At 36.2% G+C, this 25,129-nt stretch overlaps 2 protein-coding genes and 2 long non-coding RNA genes across 4 annotated transcripts; 1 reads left to right on the top strand and 3 right to left on the bottom strand.

Moving 5' to 3' along the window:
- The first annotated feature begins 1,678 nt into the window (after positions 1 to 1,678).
- LOC135938336 (trypsin-1-like) lies at positions 1,679 to 4,236 on the top strand. The gene is made up of 5 exons (XM_065481950.1): positions 1,679 to 1,727; positions 1,787 to 1,973; positions 2,074 to 2,218; positions 3,443 to 3,550; positions 3,885 to 4,236. The coding sequence occupies exons 1-5, from the start codon at positions 1,679 to 1,681 to the stop codon at positions 4,185 to 4,187; spliced, it is 792 nt and encodes a 263-aa protein (XP_065338022.1). The 3' UTR covers positions 4,188 to 4,236.
- Positions 4,237 to 17,600: 13,364 nt separating this feature from the next.
- Positions 17,601 to 18,963, bottom strand: LOC135939560 (uncharacterized). Its single transcript, XM_065484019.1, has 3 exons — positions 18,790 to 18,963; positions 18,550 to 18,731; positions 17,601 to 18,180 (listed from the first exon to the last, which is right to left on the bottom strand). Exons 1-3 carry the CDS (start codon positions 18,890 to 18,892, stop codon positions 17,626 to 17,628), a joined length of 840 nt encoding a protein of 279 aa, XP_065340091.1. The 5' UTR covers positions 18,893 to 18,963; the 3' UTR covers positions 17,601 to 17,625.
- Positions 18,964 to 19,657: 694 nt separating this feature from the next.
- On the bottom strand, positions 19,658 to 21,308 carry LOC135939464 (uncharacterized). Its single transcript, XR_010574741.1, has 3 exons — positions 20,807 to 21,308; positions 20,099 to 20,430; positions 19,658 to 20,046 (listed from the first exon to the last, which is right to left on the bottom strand). It is a non-coding gene; the product is annotated as an uncharacterized LOC135939464 (long non-coding RNA).
- Positions 21,309 to 23,833: 2,525 nt separating this feature from the next.
- LOC135939389 (uncharacterized) lies at positions 23,834 to 24,832 on the bottom strand. Its single transcript, XR_010574738.1, has 3 exons — positions 24,692 to 24,832; positions 24,444 to 24,637; positions 23,834 to 24,391 (listed from the first exon to the last, which is right to left on the bottom strand). It is a non-coding gene; the product is annotated as an uncharacterized LOC135939389 (long non-coding RNA).
- Between the last annotated feature and the right edge of the window lie 297 nt (positions 24,833 to 25,129).

Raw genomic sequence — 25,129 nt, 5'->3', positions numbered from 1 at the left:
CTGGCGTTGTCTTACAAAGCTGGACCAGCATAGAAAGATCCTTGTCCCCCGCTGAAAGCTTATTTATCCTACTACTCCTGCGTAGGACCAATGGAGGCAACTCACCCTTGTCCTTGCTTAGTCGTGTACCAGTTTTCCTCCTCGCACTGCTCGGTGGAGGCTTTTCAAAGTTTTTCTTCCCTTTTTTGCTTGGTGGTGGTTTTAACAAAGCCTCCGTTTCTTGTTGATTTCTCTTGCGAGGCGCTTTCGAAGGCCGCTCCTCATCCTTCAGCTTCTCGTGTACAGCTTTAAAGTGGCGTCGACAGTTGTATTTTGTGGGAAATGTCTTCCCACAACTCCTGCAGGTCAAGCCATGCTGATCTGCAATCATCTTGCGGGTTGTAGCGAGAGAAAATTCAACACGAAACGTCGTGCTGAGACGCCACTGCATAAATGAATGCTAGTGGAAAATGGGCGGGTACGCTTGATGGTGATGTCTTTAAAACGAAAACAATTTCATAAACTAGAGTGGTCATAATAGGCAAAAGTTTTATACTCACTCTATAACATTGTTGATGATTTTCAATTCAGATTTTGTAAACATAATGTTTTTTCAAAAAGCATGTGACGAGAGCAAAAACAAAGTACAATAAATAGTAAACAAATTTCTGCTACACCTAAAGACGAATTCAAATAAAAATTAAAAGGCTACGTACTGTTCAACACCTTCTACCTCTAATGGCCAATGTATGTTATATCATTATTAGCTCATAATCAGAGGGTTCGGTTGTGAAATCGAAATATTTATTTATGCAATTATATTGTGTGCACTGGAAAATTATTTGACTGAAATAATGTTGACAAATATTACAACATAATTAATTATTTTCTATAAAATCACTCAAAAAGTTAAGCAACATAAGAGGTGTGTTAATATATGTATTAATTTGTCTTGTTTGATCAATATACCAAAACAGTACATTTGTCTTGGATCATAATAAACAACTATAATATTGTTGGAATTTGAAAATATTTTTTTCTGACAGAGATGGAAAGGATTAAATATATTTTTAATTCGATCAGCAATGACTCGCAATCATTTATTTTTTCTTTGAAAGTTGATGGGAGTGCGCAATAGTAATTTTTATGTGGCGCTGGAGCCCTACCCAAGATATTTTATCTTATTTTACGAAAGTTACTCATTTTCATTTACCAGAAGAAATTGCCATATTTTCTTTTGAGGCCTGTCTCTGTCTCATAGATTAAAAAAACCAATCATGATAACTGCTGACACAGTGGTTTATCTTTGTTTTGTTTTTTGTATTAGAATTGACTTTGGTTTGCAGCCTGCAAAAAATATTACGTTTTTGAGATAAATAAATAATTAAGATACTCAATTAGCTCTATGAGAGATTTTTGTCCTGAATATGAAAAAAGGGAACGCTTTGAAGTTGAATTACAATCATATAATCAAAATAGAGAAATTAACTATTTCTCTACAATGGAGGGTATATCGTGCCGATGAAATTTATATAAAAAGGGGCTCAATTTTTAATAACTAATTGATTTTTGTGAAACTCGATTAAGAGAACCAATTATTGCGCGGCTGTTGGACGCTCGTCACGTATTCCAATCGCGATAATGGCGATTGGTCGCACTCGTATAAAAGTCGGTCGAGCTTTAGAGATCTGCACTCAAGATGCTCGCCAAGTTAGTTATCATTCTAGCCTGCGTTTCTTTCGCCTTAGGTAGATCTGATTGTTTTGAGGACTGTGATCGATACGTGTCATTTTCTGTCATCATTCAGGCGGAGCCCGAAACCGAAAACTATATGGCCCGCAGGATTTCAGAGCGGGTGAAAAGATCGTTGGCGGCAGCCCGGCTGCACTTGGAGAAATCCCATGGCAGGTTTCCCTACAGTACGACATCGGCTTCGCTTTCTGTGGCGGAAGCATCATCTCAGACAGATGGATCCTCACCGCCGCACACTGCTCGTAATTTTTTTTTATCACTATATCACTCTAAATTTTTATAATTATAAAATAAAATCATTGAAAGAATTGTTATTAAATAAATTTTCCGTAATTTTGGTAGAATCAATCTAAGCCCGAGTGAAGTTCGCATCATTGTTGGTACCCTTGAAAAGGACAACCCTGGAGCCGTGCACGAGGTCGCCAACATTACAATAAGCCCAAATTTTAATTACTTCACTCGTGCTGGAGATATCGCCTTGTGGCAGGTAAATGATTTTCTTTTAGTTCTAGGGATTAGAGTTCCAAAATTTTTGGTTCCAAAAAAAGTTGAATATTTTTATAGATGGTTTTAAACGGTTTCCAAGCCAATTTAGATGGTTTCTCACAATGGCACACTGGGTTCGTTCTTCTATGACATCCAATACCTGAAGAGAATTCCCATCGTGTTATATTTAGAAATAGGGCCAAGTTTTTATCTGATCAAGATGATATTTTGGAAAACATAATCTCGTTTTGAAGTGACAGATCAATAGTTATATTAATCATGATGTGTGATTTATAATTTAGAATGAACCCTAGCATTAAACAATTTTTAATTAACTAACAAGTTAATAATTTACTGTGTTGTTAACAATATAGTTATACAAAAGCCTTTTTTAATTTTATTTTTAATGACTAAAAATTAAAAAAAATTATGAGTGATTTTATTTTACTAGTATTTAATAAGATAAAATTTTATTTATTTCTTGATGATTTTAATGTATTTTGTTATTATAATGTTTAAAATAAAATAGTTTCACTAATTAAAAGTTATATTTAACTTGAAGTGCCTTCTTAAATATAAACGTATTTAAAAATCATTTTTTTAATAACGATTAACGACCCATGAGAATATAAATATCTAATATCATGCGGATTCTAATAACTAACAAATCTTCGCATTTTAACAAATTTAATAATCTCTAATATATCTAATAATGCTTAGCTCCAAAACAAGTCAGATTACAAATTTCGGACTCGTGGTCCATGTACAAACATCTCAAAATTTAATACAAATGTTGCAAAAAATCCATAGAGCGGAACGAACCCACGGTGCCCTCGAGCTGCTAGCACCAAAAAACGACCCCCCTGCTCCTGCTAGCACCAAAAACAGACCCTCCTGCTAGCACCAAAAACAGACCCTCCTGCTAGCACCAAAAACAGACCCCCCTGCTAGCACCAAAAACGGTTTGACCCGCAAAACCCGCGGGTGCGGGTCCAGATTTTGCAAATCCAATATGGCGGATTGCGGGTGCGGGTTGGCGTAGTGCGATTTGGTGCGGGTGCGAGTTCAAATTTTGAAAAAAGACATGGGTGCGGTTTTGATGCGGTACGAAATAAGCGGGTTCGGTGCGGGTTTGGGTTGAAAATTTGTACCCGCGCAAAGCACTACCCTCCATGTCAGATTGCCGTTTTCAGCAATTCACAATTTACTGATTTTTAATATGCAGACGACCGTTCCTATTGTCTTCAACGCCAATACGTCCGCCGCCGCACTATCCTCAGTCACCCCGGCCACAGGAGAATTGACAACAACGTCTGGCTGGGGCGACACAACCGTAAGTAAAACATTTTAGCTATGTAAACGATTTTTTTATAATTTTTTTAAACCATTACGACCATTACAAAGGCCAGAGAGATTTTACATAGGCTTTATTAGCATAATTTTCAATACTGGTAAAAAAGTTTTGTCCACATATATTTTAGACATCTTTCACCTAAAATACCATAAAGTGGACAGGCCAAAAAGAAATTAGAATTTAATACTCATTTATATATATGAAATGATAAATTTTTAGTGTAAAAAATTACGAAATTATTCAAATTAAATATCCAAAACAAAGTGAAAAAATAATTTAACTATTTATTTTGAGAATATTTTTTATCATTCAGGAAGGAGGATCCGCCTCTGATGTCCTTTTGAAGGTGGACGTGCCCATCTTTGACTACGACCAGTGCAATGCTACCTATGTCGATTTCGGCGGCGTGCCCTCTGACCAGATCTGTGCCGGCGTTCTCGAGGGCGGCATCGATTCGTGCCAGGGTGACTCTGGCGGCCCCCTCTTCTTGGCTGGTGGTGGCGCCGTGGTTGGCGTTGCCTCGTGGGGCAATGGCTGCGCCAACCCTTTCTTCCCTGGCGTCTACACTGACGTCGCACAACACCTTGATTGGATCAGGTCTACTACTGGTATTTAAAAAGTGCAGAAAAAATGTTAAATAAATAATAAAATGTTTTTTTGCTGAATCTTTAGTACTATTTTGAATCAATAATTGCGACTTATTATTTTAGCGATTTAGACAGTTCCGACTGTTTCTTAAAAATGTTATCTGTATCTTTTAATTTTGTAGTTATTAGTGACTCGGTTTCAAATTCTCGTGATTATATTTTTTATTAAAACTTAGAATCATTGGTATTGTGTACTGCTGAAATCATGTTTAAACAGCTTGAAATATTATTTTTTCATATCAAACTTTCAAACAGCAGTGATTGTTGCTGCAGAAGCTGGTTTCAATAAAAAATTAACAATTGCTGGCGGGCGCTACATCATACTGCAACTTACTTCTATTATTCGTGAAATTTATTCATTCAAACTTTTTTAAATGCTTTAAAAAAACTTTGTAAATTGTTGCATAAGAAAATACAATTTATTCTGAGGGCTTACATTTATAAAATTAAATTTCATATGTGGTAAATTTTTGTATGAAGAACTGCGAATTAGCTAATAAGATATTTTCGACCAGACAGATCGTGAGATAATATGTACATATGTATAATTTTAGGAACTCTAGCAAAAATTGTCAATATCATGGATATTTTGCAATTAATACATGGCTCTTAAAATTTCATTTACGCTACAAAATCTTCAAAGCCTTCACAAAAACGATCAGGAAACCCTTGAAAATTCTCAATTTGTAATAATCGGAAAATTCCTAGATATTTTTTTTAGAAAAAATTAATGGCACTTGTTAATGTTTATCATTTCTGAGGCATCCAAGAGTTCAAAGCACGGTTTGCATAGGCTTACCAACCATAGGCAAGATAATAAAGACGACGACGATCGCACTAGGCCGTAAACTAGTCAAAGTTTTTTCAAGTATCATTCCTTCTTTTTTCAAATCTTCCTCGTAGCTCTCAGTAACATTACGCGGATTGACAAACAGTCTGAATTCGATGATATGGCTCAACATATCTGTGTCAAGAATCAGTTTGTTTGTGGCTTTCAGTTGTTCGGCAGAGACGGTGATGCCATCCAGAGTCACCTCTGTAAGGTTTGGCCCCAACAAGAAGTCAGAAAGTCGAACTGGCTCGTCGTTAGCGCTGGAAAATATGGAACAAAACAATAAATATAAGGATTGTTATCGGTTGATCGCTTTTGAGACCCCTCTAGTATCAAACAACTCGTGAAAAAATCATGCCCCAATTACATATGCTCACGGGCCAGAGGAAGCCCAGTCCAAAAAGGATCAGTTCGTGTTTCTGCCCGCGCACCAGGGTCTTTTATTGAAACTCTAGACATTTGTCCCGTGTAATTCATTCAAGTTTGCTGGAAAGATGCAGACTAGCAAGAAGCGAGTTGAACACGCAACTCTCCCAAATCTGAATGGATTCATTGCAATCCAATATAATCAAACGTAGGCGCAATTCAGCCCCAAAACATCGCGCGGATTCTCACAAAAGCGTTCCCTCAACAATGCGAGCAAATGACTTGGGTAATAATAAAAAAAATAATAATTTCTCACCTGCGATTCACTTTCAAATACAGCTTTTTGAGTCTATTGAAAGAGCTCATGATCCACGCTGCATCGTTGACTGGATTCGGAATGTTTTTCAAGATGAGCAACTCTAGGTTTGGGCAAAGAGAGTAAATCATCGTGAATCTGATATCTCTCACTGTGTTCTTAACACAGACAACACTCAGCACCTCCAGTCTTTCTCTGTAGTGTGAAAGCAGATACTCCATATAGGAAAGAGACGCAAGGTGATTCAACTGCAAGGCTCTCAAATGACGGAATTGGAGCATCGAGTCCAAATTGTAATCCTGCATTGGAGGGTACTCTTTGTGTTTGTCCCATTTGATCTGGAAATGAATTAAAATAATTATTTTCACCAAATCATTACATGTTTCTAAAATTGAGTTATTCAATATATTTTAAACATGGTTAGGTTATTATAATCATTATTTCTCTAATTATTTTCATTGGTATTGGGCTGTGAAATTTTAAATCATTTTTTATTTCAAATAAATAATTCAAATTTCAATTTTAAATTGAGATTTAAGAATCATGTTTCCGAAACGGTTTAAAATTGCAAGATTCGTGGATCGTAAGCTCAGAAAAAATGGCCGATTGACTAAATTTATTAAAGCCTGGAACTTGAAAATTGTGAAAGAGCTATTTCAAAAATTTTCCATTAATACCACAAAATAAGATAAAAAAGCGCTTACGACCAGGTCCCTGACATACGGAAACTTCCAGAAAGTCGCAATTTGAGGCTGAGAATCATTCATAATAATTGAAATGTGTTGCAGGCTTGACATTTCTCTCTGATTCTCTATGGCAGTCGTCATGTCAACAGATAATATCGGTTCTCCTACGAATCTCAGGCGTGGCATCCGCAGGATACAGAATCGTGTCAGCTCTGCTTGGAATTTGAAGTTCGTATCATCGCTGCACCACATCGAGTTAAAAAAGAAGACCTTCAAGTGTTTCAAACTCGCTACGAACTCCTTGGCTTGATCCCTGTCTTCAAATACTGGGACAGTAGGGGCGATCTTTACTTTGATAAACTGAAGCGCGGGCAGTTGAGGACAAAACTCTATCAAGTCCTGAACGTAGAAGTGGAATTTATCGATTTCCAGTTTCTTCAAGCTCTTCATCTTGCAGATTTCAGTTTTTATCTCTAAATGCATGTTCCTATACCGCCTACACATATTTCCACCGATGGTTAACTCGCAAATGGCGGTTGCTTGAGCTGAAATCATCTGCAGCATCTAAGCGCACGAGGATAAATAATTATGCATTGATTAAAAGAAGAATGCCGCTTCTTACCTCTAAAGCAATCACAGGCTCATCAGGAAATAATTCTGTGATTCGGTTCAAATGGATTGTGTGGACGCCCTGATCAATCAAACGTTGAGTAAGGGGCCTCACTTCAGACCACTTTACACTCTCTCTAAAACCCAAATTGATTATGAACTTGTCAAATATATCCTGAGCCGTGGCTGCTGCTGCTGCAAAAAAAATAAATTACGTGTATAATCATGGAATATTAAAAAAGCAAATTGCTTACGGCCAATTTTCAAAGATCCTGACAAATCAGCTATTTCATCCACTACTTCGTCATAAAGGTGCAAATCAGGATCGTCGCTCAAATATTTGTATGCCATTCTGTGGGGTCTTTTTAGTCTAATCTGCTAAGCTTTCAGAGAGGACTGGGAAATTGCTTTCGGGGTTCAAGGATGAGAAATGTATAGGAAAGATCTCGGATTTCTCCGTCCAATATTCTATGAACAATAATTTTTTACGTTTACTGCCCTCCAACGTATTTGAAACTCTCTAAGAATTTTTTCCCCGAGCGTCAAGAAAATTTGTCAGAACTTTACGCTGCTAAAATACCAACAAAATTGCAGATCGAATAACATAGATAAATGAATGCGGGCTTTTCCCGTTGCCTTAACACCAAGAACATTGATTGGAATGCTAGGCATTCAACAAGGTCAAGGAATACTGAAATCAAAATAGGAAAAATAATATCTAAGCTATCATCTTTAATCTAACAAAATGACATTATTGTATCCAGTTACTACTTAATTCCTTGATCAAAAAATGAGCCAGAATCTCAGAAAGCAACAAACTTTAAGCCTTGGGATCAGGCAATGCTGAATTTTTCTCTAAAACTTCGCCCTATTTAACCAGCAATTCATATTTTAGGGAATGGTGATGGTCGAAATAAAACTATAGAACTGATTAGGCTAATCAATATGCAACGTTCTTGACTCAGAAATCGAGCAGGTTGCATAACCTTCCATATTTCATGCATCTTCACAGCTACAAGAATGTAACTATAACTAAAATCGTCAGTGAGCAAGGACGCCAGTTCGTCTCGCAGACTTTTCAAACCTTTACTGCAAAAGCAGATATTAAACTTGTTCACACTAATGCGTAACACCCACAAGCTAATGGTATGGTTGAACGGTGACCTGCTTTGCTATGTGGTAAAATTTATATTTCGAGCCAGTGACAAAACAATTTATTAAAATAAAAAACTGAAAGCTTTTTTAGGGTTTTGGAGAAAAAATATACAATCAGATTTATAAGTTAAGAGTCATAAAATTTATTTCGACGCTCTTTACACCACTCAAATTTAGATTGACGTAAAATCAATTTTTCAGTTAAGAGTGTAGACATTATGAAAAATAAATAAATCTAACTCTGAGATTAAATGTATACAATAAAGGATTTGCGTGGGTCATCAGATGGTATAAAAGATTGATAGGACTCGTTTTGCTTTGGATCAAAAGTCACAAAGCATAATTACACGAGGCTAACCCTGAAGGAGGCACCGTTATTTCTTAGTGCCAATTTTAAAGCATCTTGTATCTCTTGGCATTTATCTTCATTGGAAATTTCTTCCCTTTTCTCAGCACCGCGATTAAGCTCTCTTAAACTCACATTGAACTCGACGATTTTGAGCGAAAGAGCTGAATATGTTGTGATCTTAGCTGCAATTCCTACCAAATTTCCTATGACAGGAATATTCTCCAACGTCACCTTTTCAAGCGTTGGCACTGATAAGATATCCGCGATTAACCGCCGAAAATCGGATGGTTTAGTGCAGGAAATCCTAGAAAAATATTACAATCAATGGAATAAGCTCAATTTTGTTCATTATTATGAGGACATGAACAATGAAAGAATTTTAACTTATTTTGAGCAAAATAACTAATAAAATTGTCATGCATGGTAGTCGCTATAGACTGTAGCGTGAGAATCGTTCCCTTCAATTTTTTTAAGTCGAAAAGAGCTTAATGGATCAGACGGTAAGAACCCGAGATTTAGTTGTGACCATATCCTTAGTTTTTAGTTTTTAATAGGACAAAAACCAATCTGAAATTTTCACAGGAATTTTGACTCATGTCTTAAGACAACTTTTTTAAGGGCTAATACGTGTCTTATGTTAAAAAATTTAAAAATAAGTCTCGTAAATCTGCGTAAACTTTGTCAAACAAACTATAAGAGGTTCTCATGGCAATTTTGTTGATTTTGCCCCAAATGAGCTAGAATCCGTGCCTTCTTCTTACTTCACTTGTATTTGCAGCTCTACTAGTTGTTTAAATTTGCGCAACGACCAAGTTGCGTCCTGGCTTAAATGGTCAATTTGAAGTAACTTCAACACTTTCAGATTAGGACACTCGGCGTCAATGTGCGCGAGCCTGACGTCACCTATATTGCTAGCGGGCAGTTCAATATTAAGCGCATTCAGATTTTTCCCAAAGTACATCATGAGTTGCTCCCAATGTGCAGGGTGTAGCGGGTGGATCAGCTCAAGTGACTTCATATTTGTCAATGTTTTCGTCTTAAGCCAATTGAGAAGCAAGATCATTTCAAAATTGGCGAGCTAAAATATAGTTCAAAGGTATGAGGTGATTTACTCTTGATATATCTAAAAAAAACATCCCTTCATTGGGAAAATTCATAAAAGCTAATAATTTGTTTTAGAAGTCAAAAGCCGTCATCACATTATTAATCTCTCCTCAGAAATCGATTAGCACTGTCAAAAAACGAAATTCCATTGCAACTTTAACACTTACTCTTAAATGTGTGATCTCAGGAAATGCGTCTAAAGAAATAGTTTCAGAATTGGAATTCACGGAAATGTCAATCCGTTTGAGTCTAGAGAACATCAACCATTCGTAGTTTATGATTCCATTGGTCATGTCGGTGAAGCAGTCGTAGTTGCCAATTTCTTTCAATTTCGGCACGTGTTGAACACAGTAACAAGTCAGATCTCTCTGAAGCTCTTCATTCTTGTGGTCCTCGCACCACACTGAAGAAAAGCGAAACTCTTTACATTTTCGCAGTGATTTTTTTAATTCTTCCCGGTTCGCTGACTCGTATTTCTCGTCGCATGCGAGGAAGATATTCAAAATTTTCAAATTTCGCAAGTTCCTGCAAATCTCCACCAGGTTGGTGAGCGTAAAACATAATATGTTAACTTCGAACACTCCGAGCGACTTCATTTTGCAGATTTCCATCAGAAATTCTTCGGTCACTTTTTTAATTTGCTCGTGACGAAATGAATTATTTTCCTCTCCGCCTGTGCAGTAAGTGAATTTAGAAATACTTGTTGCTATGCTCGAGATATTCCTCAGAACCTACTTGCATAAAACAAATATTAGATCACATTAAATAATGAAACGAGACGCACTATCAAATCAAACGCGTGGTAAGGGTTTCCATGGTATACTGCTTCCATGATGCGACTGAAGTTTATTTCTTCTGTCTCCGAGTCAAGTAGAATTTGAATTATATCTCTCTTCGTTAAAGTGTTTAAATGTTTGTCTGGAACGGACAATATAGAATCCAGACAAGTGTGAAAATCATGTCTCCCTGCGAATGAGAAAATTGTTTTATTTTCACAGCTGTTAAAAGAATATTAATTGCTCACCTTCTTTTTTCAATTTCCTGGCTGACTCCATTGCTTGTAAGTATCGGATGACAAAGTCATTGGAAAAACTTTTCAAGCTTTGAACGTCCGTTTGGCTGCCCAGTTTTGTATATATGTTGTCCATTTTGCGACTTGATAAAACTTACGGGCACGATGCTGGCTGTCTCTCGGTTGCTGGCGCGTTAGAATGGGAACAAAAAAATTTGACAACTTGACGAGAATCCCCTGAATGTTGACGTGCTTTTAGTTTTTGTCATTCTTCACATTTCAGAAACATCGATCAAGGATGATATGTCGAAGAATTTCCTTGAGGATGAAAAATGAAAAATCTCTCTCTCTCTCTCTCTCTCCCGCTCTCAGTGTACTATAACGAGAATAGGAGCCTCGTTTATGATATCGCCCGCTTGGAGCCAGGCTATTCGGCATCGATGTATGGTCAGTGACCTAGATCCGTCCCTTCTTTTCACAATTTTATAAAGCTTTTCATTCTCAACTTTAAACAGTGGACATACAAATATTTCACAACCCCTCAAGTAGATGGCGAAAACTCTACTTTTTATCAAATACATTGAGCAAGACTCCTATTATTCGTTACGTTGCATAATATATTTAATTTTGTTTACTAAGCATGCTTCTCACAATAAAAAAGGGTTCAATAAAATCTTAAATTTTTGATAACTGATACAGACCAAATATTTTTCAGGATTTTCTTTTATTTTATATTCGCCACAATATCCGAGGGTAAGAAAGAATCATTTTGGGGTTATGAAAACAGCTTAAATCTATAATAATCAGTTTTTTTTATTTTGACGACATCACTAAAATTTCTTTCTATTGTACATTAAATTTACAATGTTTTACCATTCAAATAAAATGGCGAAACTGTCCGGTTTTGAGGTGAGTGCTGATGCTGACCCAACAGGCAGCCAAGCTATTTTCATGGTAGTCAAATATTTATGAATTATTCTTGTTTATTCTTGCATGTCAATACACAAAATTATAGAATTAAATAGAAAATAAATCATAAGTCTTGGTAGAGCATAAAGAAAGCAGAATTTTACAAAATATTTTTATATTATTTTGGACCGCCTAAGGACGCAATTAATTCAACATTGCGGTGGCTTTTGGCGCATCACAGGACCCGAAATTTGCCTTAAAATAATTTCACTGGTTAAAGTGTATCCATCAAATTATCTGAAACAAGCGTGGAATTCACCCAATAAATTGCACTTTCTACGAGACGAGACATTCTGACTAAAATTATTGGCTTAGACGTTTTCTATCTTCAATATGTATGGACTTTTTGATAAAAGGATATTTTTGCGCGAAATAAGCTACATCTATATTTCGTAAATTCATAAATCATAGAAAATTCGAAAAGCATATTGGTTACGGCCAATTCTCAAAGATCCTGACAAATCAGTTGTTTCATCCATTACTTTGTCGTAAAGGTGAAAATCAGGATCATCGCTCAAATATTTGTATGCCATTCTGTGGGGTCTTTTTTAGTATAATCTGCTAGGATTTCAGAGAGGACTGGGAAATTGCTTTCGGGGTTCAAAGATGAGAAATGTATAGGAAAGATCTCGGATTTCTCCGTCCAATATTCTATGAACAATAATTTTATACGTTTACTGCCCTCCAACGTATTTGAAACTCTCTAAGAATTTTTCCCCGAGCGTCAAGAAAATTTGTCAGAACTTTACGCTGCTAAAATACCAACAAAATTGCAGATCGAATAACATAGATAAATGAATGCGGGCTTTTCCCGTTGCCTTAACACCATCAAGAACATTGATTGGAATGCCAGGCATTCAACAAGGTCAAGGAATACTGAAATCAAAACAGGAAGAAAATAATATCTAAGCTATCATCTTTAATCTTACAAAATGACATTATTGTATCCAGTTATTACTTAATCCTTTGATCAAAAAAGGAGCCAGAATCTCGGAAAGCAACAAACTTTAAGCCTTGGGATCAGGCAATGCTGAATTTTTCTCTAAAACTTCGCCCTATTTAACCAGCAATTCATATTTTAGGGAATGGTGATGGTTGAAATAAAACTATAGCACTGATTAGGCTAATCAATATGCAACGTTCTTGACTCAGAAATCGAGCAGGTTGCATAACCTTCCATATTTCACGCATCTTCACAGCTAGGGAGAGAAAATCGAGTTCTCAACTTTTTCTTTATAGCTTGGGAACGTACAAGAATGAAACAATTTAAAAAAAAACTAAAAGCTTTTTTAGGGTTTTGGAGAAAAATATACAGTCAAAATTATAAGTTAAGAGTCATAAAATTTATTTCGACGCTCTTTACACCACTCAAATTTAGATTGACGTAAAATCAATTTTTCAGTTAAGAGTGTAGACATTATGAAAAATAAATAAATCTAACTCTGAGATTAAATGTATACAATAAAGGATTTGCGTGGGTCATCAGATGGTATAAAAGATTGATAGGACTCGTTTTGCTTTGGATCAAAAGTCACAAAGCATAATTACACGAGGCTAACCCTGAAGGAGGCACCGTTATTTCTTAGTGCCAATTTTAAAGCATCTTGTATCTCTTGGCATTTATCTTCATTGGAAATTTCTTCCCTTTTCTCAGCACCGCGATTAAGCTCTCTTAAACTCACATTGAACTCGACGATTTTGAGCGAAAGAGCTGAATATGTTGTGATCTTAGCTGCAATTCCTACCAAATTTCCTATGACAGGAATATTCTCCAACGTCACCTTTTCAAGCGTTGGCACTGATAAGATATCCGCGATTAACCGCCGAAAATCGGATGGTTTAGTGCAGGAAATCCTAGAAAAATATTACAATCAATGGAATGAGCTAAATTTTGTTCATTATTATGAGCACATGAACAATGAAAGAATTTTAACTTATTTTGAGCAAAATAACTAATAAAATTGTCATGCATGGTAGTCGCTATAGACTGTAGCGTGAGAATCGTTCCCTTCAATTTTTTTTAAGTCGAAATGAGCTTAATGGTCCAGATGGTAAGAACCCGAGATTTAGTTGTGACCATATCCTCAGTTTTTAGTTTTTAATAGGACAAAAACCAATCTGAAATTTTCACAGTAGTTGAGTCATGTCTTAAGACAACTTTTGAGGGCTAGAACGTCGTAATTTTAATATTGGGCAACAAAAACATTGCGTTTGAAAATTCCAAATTGAGTCTCGTAAATCTGCGTAAATTCAAACTTGTGTCAAACAAACTATAAGAGATTCTCATGGCAATTTTGTTGATTTTACCCCAAATGAGCCAGAATCCGTTCCTTCTTCTTACTTCACTTGTAATTGCAGCTCTACTAGTTGGTTAAACGCGCGCAACGACCAAGTTGCGTCCTGGCTTAAATGGTCAATTTGAAGTAACTTCAACACTGTCAGATTAGGACACTCGGCGTTAATGAGCGCGAGCCTGAAGTCACCAATGTTGCTAGCGGGCAGTTCAATATTAAGCGCATTCAGATTTTTCCCAAAGTGCATCATGAGTTGCTCCCAATGTGCAGGGTGTGTCGGTTGGATCAGCTCAAGTGACTTCATATTTTTCAACACTTTCATCTCTAGCCAATCGAGAAGCGTTAACAAATCAAAATTGGCGAGCTGAAATACAGTTCAAAGGTATGAGATGGTTTACTCTTGATAAATCTAAAAAACATCCCTTCATTGGGAAAAAATCATAAAAGCTATTAAAATTTGTTTTAGATGTCAAAAACTATTAAGCCGTCATCGACATTGTCCAATTTGTGTGAAAAATTAAAGCAGTAATGAAATTGGACTATATTGACAGTGTCACTCGATTGTTGAGAGTAAAATTAGGTCAGGCAGCCAAAAAACTATGTTGATAATTCGACCCGACTTGCCGAAATGCGGTGGAACCGTCAAAATCGTTTACACAGTGACACCCAGGAGGAGCGACAAATTATTACACCTCAGAAATCGATAAGCACTGTCAAAAATGAAATTCCGTTGCTACTTTAAGACTTACTCTTAAATGTGTGATCTCAGGAAATTTGATGAAAGATACATTTTTAGAATTGGAATTCACGGAGATGTCAATTCGTTCGAGTCTAGAGTATATCCCTTTGTAGCTTATGATTCCATTGGTCATGTCGGTGAAGCAGTCGAAGTTGCCCAATCCTTTCAATTTCGGCACGTGTTGAACACAGTAACAAGTCAGATCTCTCTGAAGCCGTTCATTCTTGTGGTCCTCGCACCACACTGAAGAAAAGCGAAACTCTTTACATTTTTGCAGTGATTTTTTTAATTCTTCCCGGTTCGCTGACTCGTATTTCTCGTCGCATGCGAGGAAGATATTCAAAATCTTTAATTTTTTCAACTTCCTGCAAATCTCCAGCAGGTCGGCGAGCGTAAAAAATAGCATGTTAACTTCAAACACTTTGAGTGACTTCATTTTGCAGATTTCCATCCGAAATTCTTTCGTCGCTTTTTTAATTTTCGTGTGAGGAAATAAATTTTTCTCTCCGACCATGCAGTAAGAGAATTTAGAAATACTTGTTGCTCTGCTTGAGATATTCTGCAGAACCTAGTTGCAAAGAACAAATTTTAGATCGCATTCAATAATAAATCGAGACGATAACCATTAAATCAAACTGATGATCTTCAGGGTCTTTAAGGTGTAGTGCTTCCATGACGACAGTAAAATTTATTTCTTTTGTCTTCGAGTTAATCAGTATTCGAATTATTTCTCTCATCTGCGAAGTGTTTAAATTTTTGTATGTACTGGACAATATACGTTCCAGACAACAGTTAAATCCAGCCTTCCCTGTAATCGAGAATATTGTTTCACTTTCACTGCTGTTAAAAGAATATTAATAATTGCTCACCTGCTTTTTTCAATTTTTTGGCTAACTCTATTGCTTCTAAGTGTTGGTTTGACGATAATAAGTCATCAAAGCTTTGATTTTTCAGTCTTTTAGGCATTTTGCGACTTGCTAAATCTTACGGGCACGTTGCTGGGTGGACTGTTGGCTTGTTAGAGTAGGAAAAACCAAAATTTTTGAAAACTTGACGAGAATCCCCTGAATGTTGACGTGCTTTTAATTTTTGCCATTCTTCACATTTCAGAAGCATCGATCATAAGTCGAAGAATTTCCTTGAGGATGAAAAATGAAATAGTTCTCTCTTAGTTTGCTATAACGAGAACGGCAACATTGCATAGTCAGTGACCTAGCTCCGTCCCTACTTTTTACAGTTTTATAATGCTTTTCATTCTCAACTTCAAACAGTGGACATAAAAATATTTCACAATCAATCAGGTAGATGGCGAAAACTCTACTTTTATCAAATACATTGAACTAGGCTCCTATTACTCGTCATGGTGCATAATATAATTAATTTTGTTTTGTTTCTCACAAAAAAGTGTTCAATAAAATCATAATTTTTTGATAAATGAAACAGAACAAATTTTTTCATGATTTCTTTTCCCTTATATTCGCCAAAGTATTCGAAAGTAAGGAAGAAAGATTTTGGAATTATGGAAACAGGTTAAATGTATAAAATTAAGGTTTTTATTTTGACGATATTACTAAAATTTCTTTAAATTGTACATTAAATTTACAATGTTTTTTTTCCATTTATATCAAATGGCGAACTTGCCAGGTTTTGGGATAAGTGCTGATCCAACAGGCAGTCAAGTTATTTTTACAGCAGACAAAAATTTCTTAATAAGTCTTGACAAAGCATAAAGACAGCACAATTTTACAAAATATATATTTTATATAATTTAGGACCGTCTAAGGACGCAATTAATTCAACATCCCGGTGGCTTTTGGCGAATCACAGGACCCGAAATTTACTTCCTTTCCCTTAAAATGATTTCACTATTTAAAGCGAATCCAAATATCTCAAACAAGCGTTGAATTGCACTTTCTGCGACGAGACATTCTGTCTTAAACCTTTTCTGTCTTCAATATTTAAGGGGATATTTCACTTTTTGAAAATAAGATATTTTCACGCGAAATAAGCGACATCTATGGAAACGATAGCACTTGGCCGAAACTGGAGCAACGCTCTTTCAAGATTCTGGTGCTCAAATCTCACCACCACCTGTTGAACGTATTTTCCGTTTTTTTCTTTTACGTGAGCTTCCAAAGTGAAATGGGTGATTTTGGTCAAGATTTGCCGCCGCTCAACCAATCTTGTCGTTGTTTGTAGCTGGTCGTAGGTGATTGCAAGTCCCACCAGCTTCACTTTCACAAGTTGAGGTGCTAGCAAAATATCAGACAGGCGAACAGGTTCACTGCCATTGCTGGAAGAACCAGATTAAAAAATAGGAATTAATATATATGTGTAAAATAAAAGCTGTAAACTAAAATTTACCTGAAATCTTGCTTCAAATCCAGCTCTCTGAGATGCGAGAAAAAGGCGAGGGACCAAGCGGCATCGTGCACCAATTTGGGCATGTCGTGCAGGACGAGTGATTTTAGCTTCGGACACAACGAGTGGAGTAACACGAATCTGATTTCCATCACTGAGTCAGGAACGAATTGAATGATCAGTTGCTCCAATGATTTCCCATAGGTCATCAGGAGTAACTCCAAGAAGGCGGCGGATTTCAAGTGCATCAACTGCAGACATTTTAACTTTTTCAGCTTGAGCAGATTGTCTATTTTTGATTCCTTGATTGGTTGTAAACGGAAGCCACTATCCAGTCTAATCTGGAATTCAATTTGAATTATTTACAATCAGACAGCACTGGACGAAACGTCACGGATCGGAGGACAAAATTGGCATGAGGTCAAAACTAACTCAAATTTACACTTCAAAATTATTTTTTGCTATTAGATATTTGCGTTCAAAAGTTTTGACAAAATAATAATTTAACAATTTGACGTTTTCAATATTTGCAAATTAAAAAATCGCAAAAATTCGACGTGTTCCTTCGAGTTTCGAAGTTGATTTTTAGATAATTATTTAAATATAAGAAAAAGTTCAACAAACAGTGAGATGCTTGAAGCTTTGGAGCCGGGAGAGAATTCGGATAGCTCTTTCCTCGTTCAACGGTAAGGACAAGTGCATAACGCTATTTGGCTTTCTCAATTGGTGCTTGCAGCCGAATTTACTAGTGTCAAGATATCCGAAATCTTCCAAGTACTCCAGATTTGGCAAATTCATGACGCAGAAGCGGGTCAGTTCTTGCTCGAAAGTGAGCTCCTCGTCACTCTGTATCGTGGTGAAGCTGAAAGTCTTCAAGTGAGAGAAGTTATTCTTGAAGGCCTTAATAAAGGTCGGATCCTTGAACGGATATGGTTGTGGCCACGGTTTGATTTTTACAGTTATGTCCTTTAAATAGACCAGCTGTCCGCAGAGCTTCATTAGTTCGGGTATGGTCAATTGGACTGCGCTGATATCCAGCTTTCTTAGATTTTCCATCTTGCAGATTTGGTTCAATAAGGATCCGTCAATTTTTGCACTTTTTCCTGCTTGTGCTGCCTTCATGGTGAACTCGCAAATGCTGGTAGAGTGTGGCGAGAGCAGCCGCATCCCCTGTGAATTCATAAATTGAAATAATATATCCGCTGATTTTACATTGAATACAACTATAGACGCGAATAAGTCATTATAAGAGCTTAGAATCAATATTTAAACGACATTTTCTATGCAAAGAATTCAGAGTTATTGTTAAATTTGACGAAACTCACGGTTAAGAAGTATCTGGAGAAAAAAAATATACCAAAAAAGTAAACGAGCGAATTTAAGGTTTTAATGTAAGTGTACAAGGGTTATTTAGAAGGTTTTAGACGGTTATAAGAGTGACTCAAAAGTCTTAAATTTGCATAATTCATGTTCACTTGCTGTCAGAAGTAAATCATATGTTTTAAAAATAAAAATCAACTGTGTTAAAATTCCCATTACCCTATTTAAGACTTTAGACTCGGCGGGAAACGAAGAAATGATTCGGTCGAAATCAATTTTCGTCGTCTCCTTGGTGATGAAATGTTCAAGGACCATTTCTATGTCATCAGAACTGTACTTTCCACATGTTCCAGACAAAAGTATCAAGCAATCGTCCAAAATCTTCTGTGCCGATGCGCCATCTGAGATTAATTAAAAACCATGTAAATTTGAAATTGAGATTAAATATTATTTACTCACTCTTGCGCATGACATCCAGGTCGGCCCTCAATGCCGCGGCGCCGTTACCCATGAATTCATATTCAACAGGTTTGATATTAGATTTCATAAGTACGTACGACATTATTAATCTTTTTGTAGGAGAAACGAGGTTAGTCGAGGCTGTAGAGTACTCTCGATCGTTCAATAATGAACAGAATTCCTAACCTTGTCAGTGCATGTGCAACATAATTTTTAAAATTTTTGAGAACTCTAGTAACAAATTTCTGTGGTTCTTCACGTGCATTACATTCCATTTTTCAACGAATGCCAGGGAGAAGATATTCTTGTTTAAATAGCAAGGTAGGGATTTTTCTCAAATGCTTAAATTTATCTTTAGAAAAATATCAAATTTTTAAATCATTTTTTCTAATTAAGATTTAATATTTGCAATACAATTAAACAGCCGAATTACTCTCTGCGCTATGGATACTTTCTCATCCAATTTAGAGAATTCCGAGATGAATAAAAGTTAAATAAAGCACAGGAAGAGTATTTCTAACTATTTATTAATATCTAAAATAGTCCGCAATTCCCTGAATTCCAGGCTGGATAAATCTCTTTTTATAAATATAGATCATTAATTATTTTTTAAATTTGTGAAGCAATCCTCTTAAAGAGTAACCTTTTCTAAAAAATGTGGTAAGGGTTCTAATGCAAAAAAAAACATTCATTTTCTCTATTTCTAGTCTTTATTGGTGTTATCGTTTTGCAAAAAAAAATATTCATTTTGAGCCATTTTCCTCGCTTAAATTAAAAATAAATAGCTATATACACGCTATTTTAGCTACTACAAGGTGAAAACTAATTTTTTTAAATGTTTGAATGGTTTAGAATATTTAGCTACTCATCTCGAAATTTTAATAAATTAAAAGGCATGGATTTTTATTTGAAATAAAAGTAAAATTTTAAACAGTCACGTTTACTGTATTGTAAAATTCCTGTCTACCGATGAAGTCAATCGGATCAACTTGGATGAAAGCACCAGGTCGAAAAATAGGAAATGCATCGATAAAATTTTTGCCCGCAGAGAGCATGATATCTATAATTTTACCTGAGTTGTCTTTCACTTGGACACGCAGATTTAAGTGCAGGATTTTGCACAAAATCTCTCCATGCACTAGCAACTCAGTTGCTTCATTAAACTCATCCTCACTCACAGTTATGTCAATCAGCCTCACTTTCTCGAGTTTTGGCGCGGAAAGAATATCAGGTAGACCAATTGGCTCGTCATTGATGCTGCAAAAACTAGTAAAAGATACAATTATAAAAAAAAACTCTTGACGCAGACCTGCCCATCATTTCCAAATCCAGAACTTTTAGATTGGAAAAAGAGCGGAAACACCAAGCCGTGTCGTCAACCAGTTTGAACAAACAATGAATTTGGAGCTCATCAAGTTTCGGGCAGCAATGGCCGATCATCGCGAATCTCACATCTTTTAGTGCACACGGCGACACCACGAGTTGTTTTAGTTCCTTCCCAAAGTTTGTCAAAAAGAACTCTAGATAAGCAGAGGAGCTCAGATTTGTCAATGACACGCGATTCAACTTGTGAATTTTCAACAGGGAGGTCATGTTGACTTTGTTCATTGGTCGGGAAATGGCGACTGTGTCCCATCTCAACTGAAAATTGAGGCAAAAAAATATATAAGTATAAGTACAAAGCAAATATGACGCCACCTTTCATTTACAGTTTTCACAGTGATTTCAGATTGAAAAAAAAACATCACTTCTTTTTGATGAGCCAGAAGCCAAAATCGGTTAAGTCAATTGCGGAAGAAACGATGATGGTTTATTTTGCCTTGAAATATTGTAACCGATTTTAGTTTTGAACTCGTCAAGTAATAATAATTTACAACTATTAGCGTGAGCAGAGTTGAATCTGAAATCACAGTGCAAGTGGCAGAAAATGATTTGTGATCAAACGGTGACGCCATTTTTTGCTGTTGGTTCCAAACAAAAATATTAGCTTTTTTATTATATTTTAAATTTTACTCACGCAGATATCTCTAACATTAGGGAAGGATTCGAAAGTGTCATCCGCAAAAGGTGTTTCCATATTCATTTTAAGGGACATGCAGCGAAGATGGGATGGCTCGTTCAGGTTGTACTTGAAACAAGCAGTTGACATGTCGGTGAAGGATTCGGGATCTCCAATATACTCTAGTTTTGGCAAGGAGGCGGCAAAATTGTTGGTCATCGTTTCCTGAAACGGTCCACTCCGTTCGAAATTGACCCATGCCGAAGAAAAGTAGAAAGTTTTCAAGTTTTGGAAAGGCTTGTATGATGATCGCGCAATTATTTCAGGAAAGTTTTCTATGGGATTGATTTTTACATCCAAAACTCGCAAAGCGGACAACTGCTTGCAAAGTTTAAACAACTCTTGGTACTCAAAATAGAAGTTCTCGATTTTCAGTGTACACAGATTTTTCATTTTGCCGATTCCCTCTAGCATTGCAGTCTCAATTTTTGTAGGAGGAGCAGCATTTTCATCGGGAAAGTTGATTATAAACTCGACAAGCTTTGACAGTTGAGACGAAAAGTTCTGGAGCACCTATACAAGGAAAATCTGTAGTAAAAAGGAATTCATTCAATCTTTTTTACCTCTAAAACGATGATGGGATCTTCATTGTACAGTTTTGATAAAGCCAAAAAAGGGCTAAAATCAAGTTTTTTATTCTTTTTTATCTTTTGATGCATCAAACCATATAGTACCACTTTCGCATTGGAATAATACAAATTTCTGCACTCGTCGTCCAGTTTTTTTAGGAATGTGTCTATAACGTCCTTCTTCGAGTCAGATGCTGTGGATTGAAATTAAATTAAAATTCAATATTTTATTTTCCGGGTCAATCACTCACCCTCTTTTTTCAAATTTTTAATGTAATCATCCAGGTCTAGATTGATGATCTTAGAATATTTCACGTACTTACACGCCATGCTCAAATCTTAGAACTTTTCTGATATAAAAAACCTGGTGCAGCAGTGGGTAGAATCGTGCTGTGCGTTTGTCGCTACTTGTAATGTCGTTCACTATTCCGGGACTTTTTTGAGAAGTTATTCCTGATATTTGTCACTAAATATTCCGAATATTCCGTTTCCCAATAGTTCACTTACAGATAAAACGATGACTGGTATGCAACGTATGAGCACGCGAGCCGAGCAGGTTGTCTACTTCAACTATCCTCTAGTGCCTAGCATTCTCTTCATTAGCCCAAATGAACAAGTTTTAATAAATATTGTATCATGTCTAACTCGTTGAACATATACGATACTTATTTGCACTTTTCGTTTGAGAACCGATTCATACGTCATACGGCGTGCCAAACACTAACACGCGAGTGAAGCAAGTTACATGCAAACATTTATTTTTTGTATTTTGCAGCATTAACTTAATTATTTTTACGGGTCTGCGCCCTTTTTTCTGTAATAGGAACTGTTCCACTCAATTTTTTATCATTTGGGTATGAAGTTGGTTTTATGATTTTCACGGGATAGAGGACAAAATTGGCATAAGGTCAAGCAAACTGAACGAAACTTACACCAGAAGTCAGTCTTTACTTGGAGATTGCGACATAACAGTTTTTCAACAAAATATTCATTTTTACGGGTTTTGTGGGATTTTTTGGAAAACTTTGAGGCTTCAATATGTAATTTCCCCGAGGTGTAATCTAAAAAGTAACATGTACTTTGGATTCCCCTCGCCGAGTCCAATCGAACTGACACCAAATTTAATGTCCCAGGTCCAGATCTAAGGTCATTAAGTTTAAGTTAATGTCTAAGGGCATAAACACTGTGAGATTATTTTCTCTTCAAAATGCAAGCAAGCAATGCATGCTCTGAATATCAATTGCAATAAATTGAAATTTTTTAAAACTAAAATGATTTAATGGAAATCATTTTTAAAGGAAACGTCTGGGTTATTTTGTACTACTGTTAAAATTAATTTTTATTGTGTGGACTATGTCAGACTGTGTATGTGTTGCAGTTTGATTAAGTTATATATATTGCAATGCATCATCTGAAAGGAACAAATGCTACAGTAGCTTTTGGCCAAATTTATTCTGTGCATTGAAACAGCTGATGGTATATGTATAATATAATTATTTTCCTGATTCAATGTGTAATAATAATTTTATCAGTCACATCATTTTGGCCATTTACAACAGGAGAATAGTTTCATCCAGTTTTTTAAATATATAAATACAGAGAAGTAAGCTATTTTAAAAACTAAAAATAAATCGTCGTGGCTTTTTAACACTATATCAAGAGGACTACTGAACTATATTACCAAATTATATTGATATTAGCGTCAGGCCAAGTTTTCTTCAAAACGTTCACCAATTTATCCCAATTATTATTCATCGTGTTTTCCAGGCTATCATCGACATTCTCCTCCTCGTGCACAAAAAATTTCAAGTAATCGATCTTGCTTGAAATTTCGCCAGCCTCAGCAATTTCTAGTGTCTTCTTCAGCTCATCTTCGGACACGCGTATATTAACTAACGTCACTTCTCTGAGATTTGGCGCAGACAGTACGTCAGAAAGTTGAATTAAGTGGGTTGTGCTGCAAAAATATTCCTTTAAGCCCACCATGGAATGTGAAATATAAAAAACTTACTTCCTGGTAAAAATCAGATTCAGTTCCTTGAGTTCAGAGAACGAGGCCATCGACCAGTCACTATCGGTAATGTCGCGTATGCCACGCAAGTCGATTGTTTCCAATGCTGGACAAAATTCGCAAATCAATTTGAATTCCAAGTCCATCGCCTCTATTTCATATTTATAACACAAATCCAGCTCTTTAAGTTGTTTTCCGTAGATTTTCAAGAATTGTTTAAAATATGGAGGCGAAGTTATGTTCACTAACTTCAAAGTGTTCAGCCGTGAGAATTTAAGCATTGCTTTGATTTTTGATTCCTCGATTGGACAGTAATTGTAATCTGAGTCCAATTTGAGCTGAAATTGCAAGAAGCTTGAGTTATTTTTAAAACCTACGTTTTAAAAATGCTTTGCTCACGGATAAAGTATGGACATCAGGGAACTTATCAAAAGATGCGACAACTTGAGTTTCAGATCGCTTTAAACGTAAAGACAAGTGCTGAAGTTTGGACTGATCTTCCTGTTCCATGCAAGGCCTTGTCATATCAGCAAAAAGGCTGAAATTGCCCACAAACTGCAGATTTGGCAGGTGTCGAACGCAAACGCAAGTCAATTCCTCCTCAAACTCTTTACTGTGATCTTCTTCGCTCAAAGATGAGAAACGAAACACTGCCAATTTTCCGAAGCTATTTTTAAAGCTTTTTAACAGATCGGGATCATCAAATAATGTCTGGATGGGTTGAGCAGCGATTTTTACTGTTAAGTCCCTCAGCGAGGAAATTTCACAGCACAATTTCATCAAATCATCTATTGTGAAATAAAACCGATCGACGTCAAGATGTCGCAAACTCTCCAACCCGCGAATTCCAGCTCTCATCTCAACATTCATTTGCGGAATAATATAATTAACTGCTCCTGCTGATTCTAGTATTTTAATTTTGAGCTTGCATATTTTAGCTCTGGACGAGACCAACTGCAGTGCCTATAAGAGATTTTTTTGTTAATAAATGAGTTAAAAAAAATAAATTTTTTACCTTAATTGCAAATGCAAATTGAGGCTTCTCAGGATACAAGTTGACAATCAGGCTCAAGTCGAATTCCTTTAGATCAGGAGTAATCAATTGGGAGAGAATTTGTTCCGCAACTAAAAAACTAGATTTTCTTGCTGTGGTCTGTTTACTTAAGGAAGTTATGAATCTTTCCACCAAATTCTGACTCCAATTTTGGGCTGCAAAAATTTTTTAAATCATATTTATTATTTAAAAGTCATAGTAAACCTTACCATCCGTGTCTAGTTGACTTGCATATTCCATGACGTTTGGAATTTCTTTATCTACCTTTGACCCATTGCCCGCCATGCTCAGATTTTAAATAATGACTGTCTAATCTACAAATGAACGCCTATGCTGGAAATTGATCAGTAGTATAACTACTGTATGTGTGACTGCAAAGCATTTGGAATATTTCCACCACTCTTTTTGACGTGCAATACATTTCAAATATTTCTTTTGGCTTTCAGTGTTGAAGAATCAATCAAACAGTCGTTGATTTATCTGTTTCCTTCCAATTCACCCTTGGCGAAAGCCCTACTACAATTCGAAGCCACCAATATAGATGGTGCCAGCGGTTACTTTCGATTTTAAGGCATTTCCGCTGCGATTTTAGATTCAATCCTGCGCTTACTTCACGTAAAATGATTTCTTTCAATAGGTGTTGCCAG

This window comes from Cloeon dipterum, chromosome 3 (assembly GCF_949628265.1).
Source record: "Cloeon dipterum chromosome 3, ieCloDipt1.1, whole genome shotgun sequence".
NCBI classification, from domain to species: domain Eukaryota; kingdom Metazoa; phylum Arthropoda; class Insecta; order Ephemeroptera; family Baetidae; genus Cloeon; species Cloeon dipterum.
The sequence above is the reverse complement of the archived record's forward strand: the minus strand, read 5'-3'. Positions and strand labels throughout refer to the sequence as shown.

Bases quoted from the DNA above. Each gene is read 5' to 3' on its own strand.
- LOC135938336 (XM_065481950.1), top strand. From the start codon at position 1,679: ATGCTCGCCAAGTTAGTTATCATTCTAGCCTGCGTTTCTTTCGCCTTA. The intron at 2,219-3,442 runs GTAAATGATTTT...TTTAATATGCAG, and splicing joins GAGATATCGCCTTGTGGCAG to ACGACCGTTCCTATTGTCTT. The intron at 3,551-3,884 runs GTAAGTAAAACA...TTTATCATTCAG, and splicing joins CTGGCTGGGGCGACACAACC to GAAGGAGGATCCGCCTCTGA.
- LOC135939560 (XM_065484019.1), bottom strand. From the start codon at position 18,892: ATGTCGTACGTACTTATGAAATCTAATATCAAACCTGTTGAATATGAA. The intron at 18,732-18,789 runs GTGAGTAAATAA...AATTAATCTCAG, and splicing joins CCTGGATGTCATGCGCAAGA to ATGGCGCATCGGCACAGAAG. The intron at 18,181-18,549 runs GTAATGGGAATT...ATGAATTCACAG, and splicing joins AGTCTAAAGTCTTAAATAGG to GGGATGCGGCTGCTCTCGCC.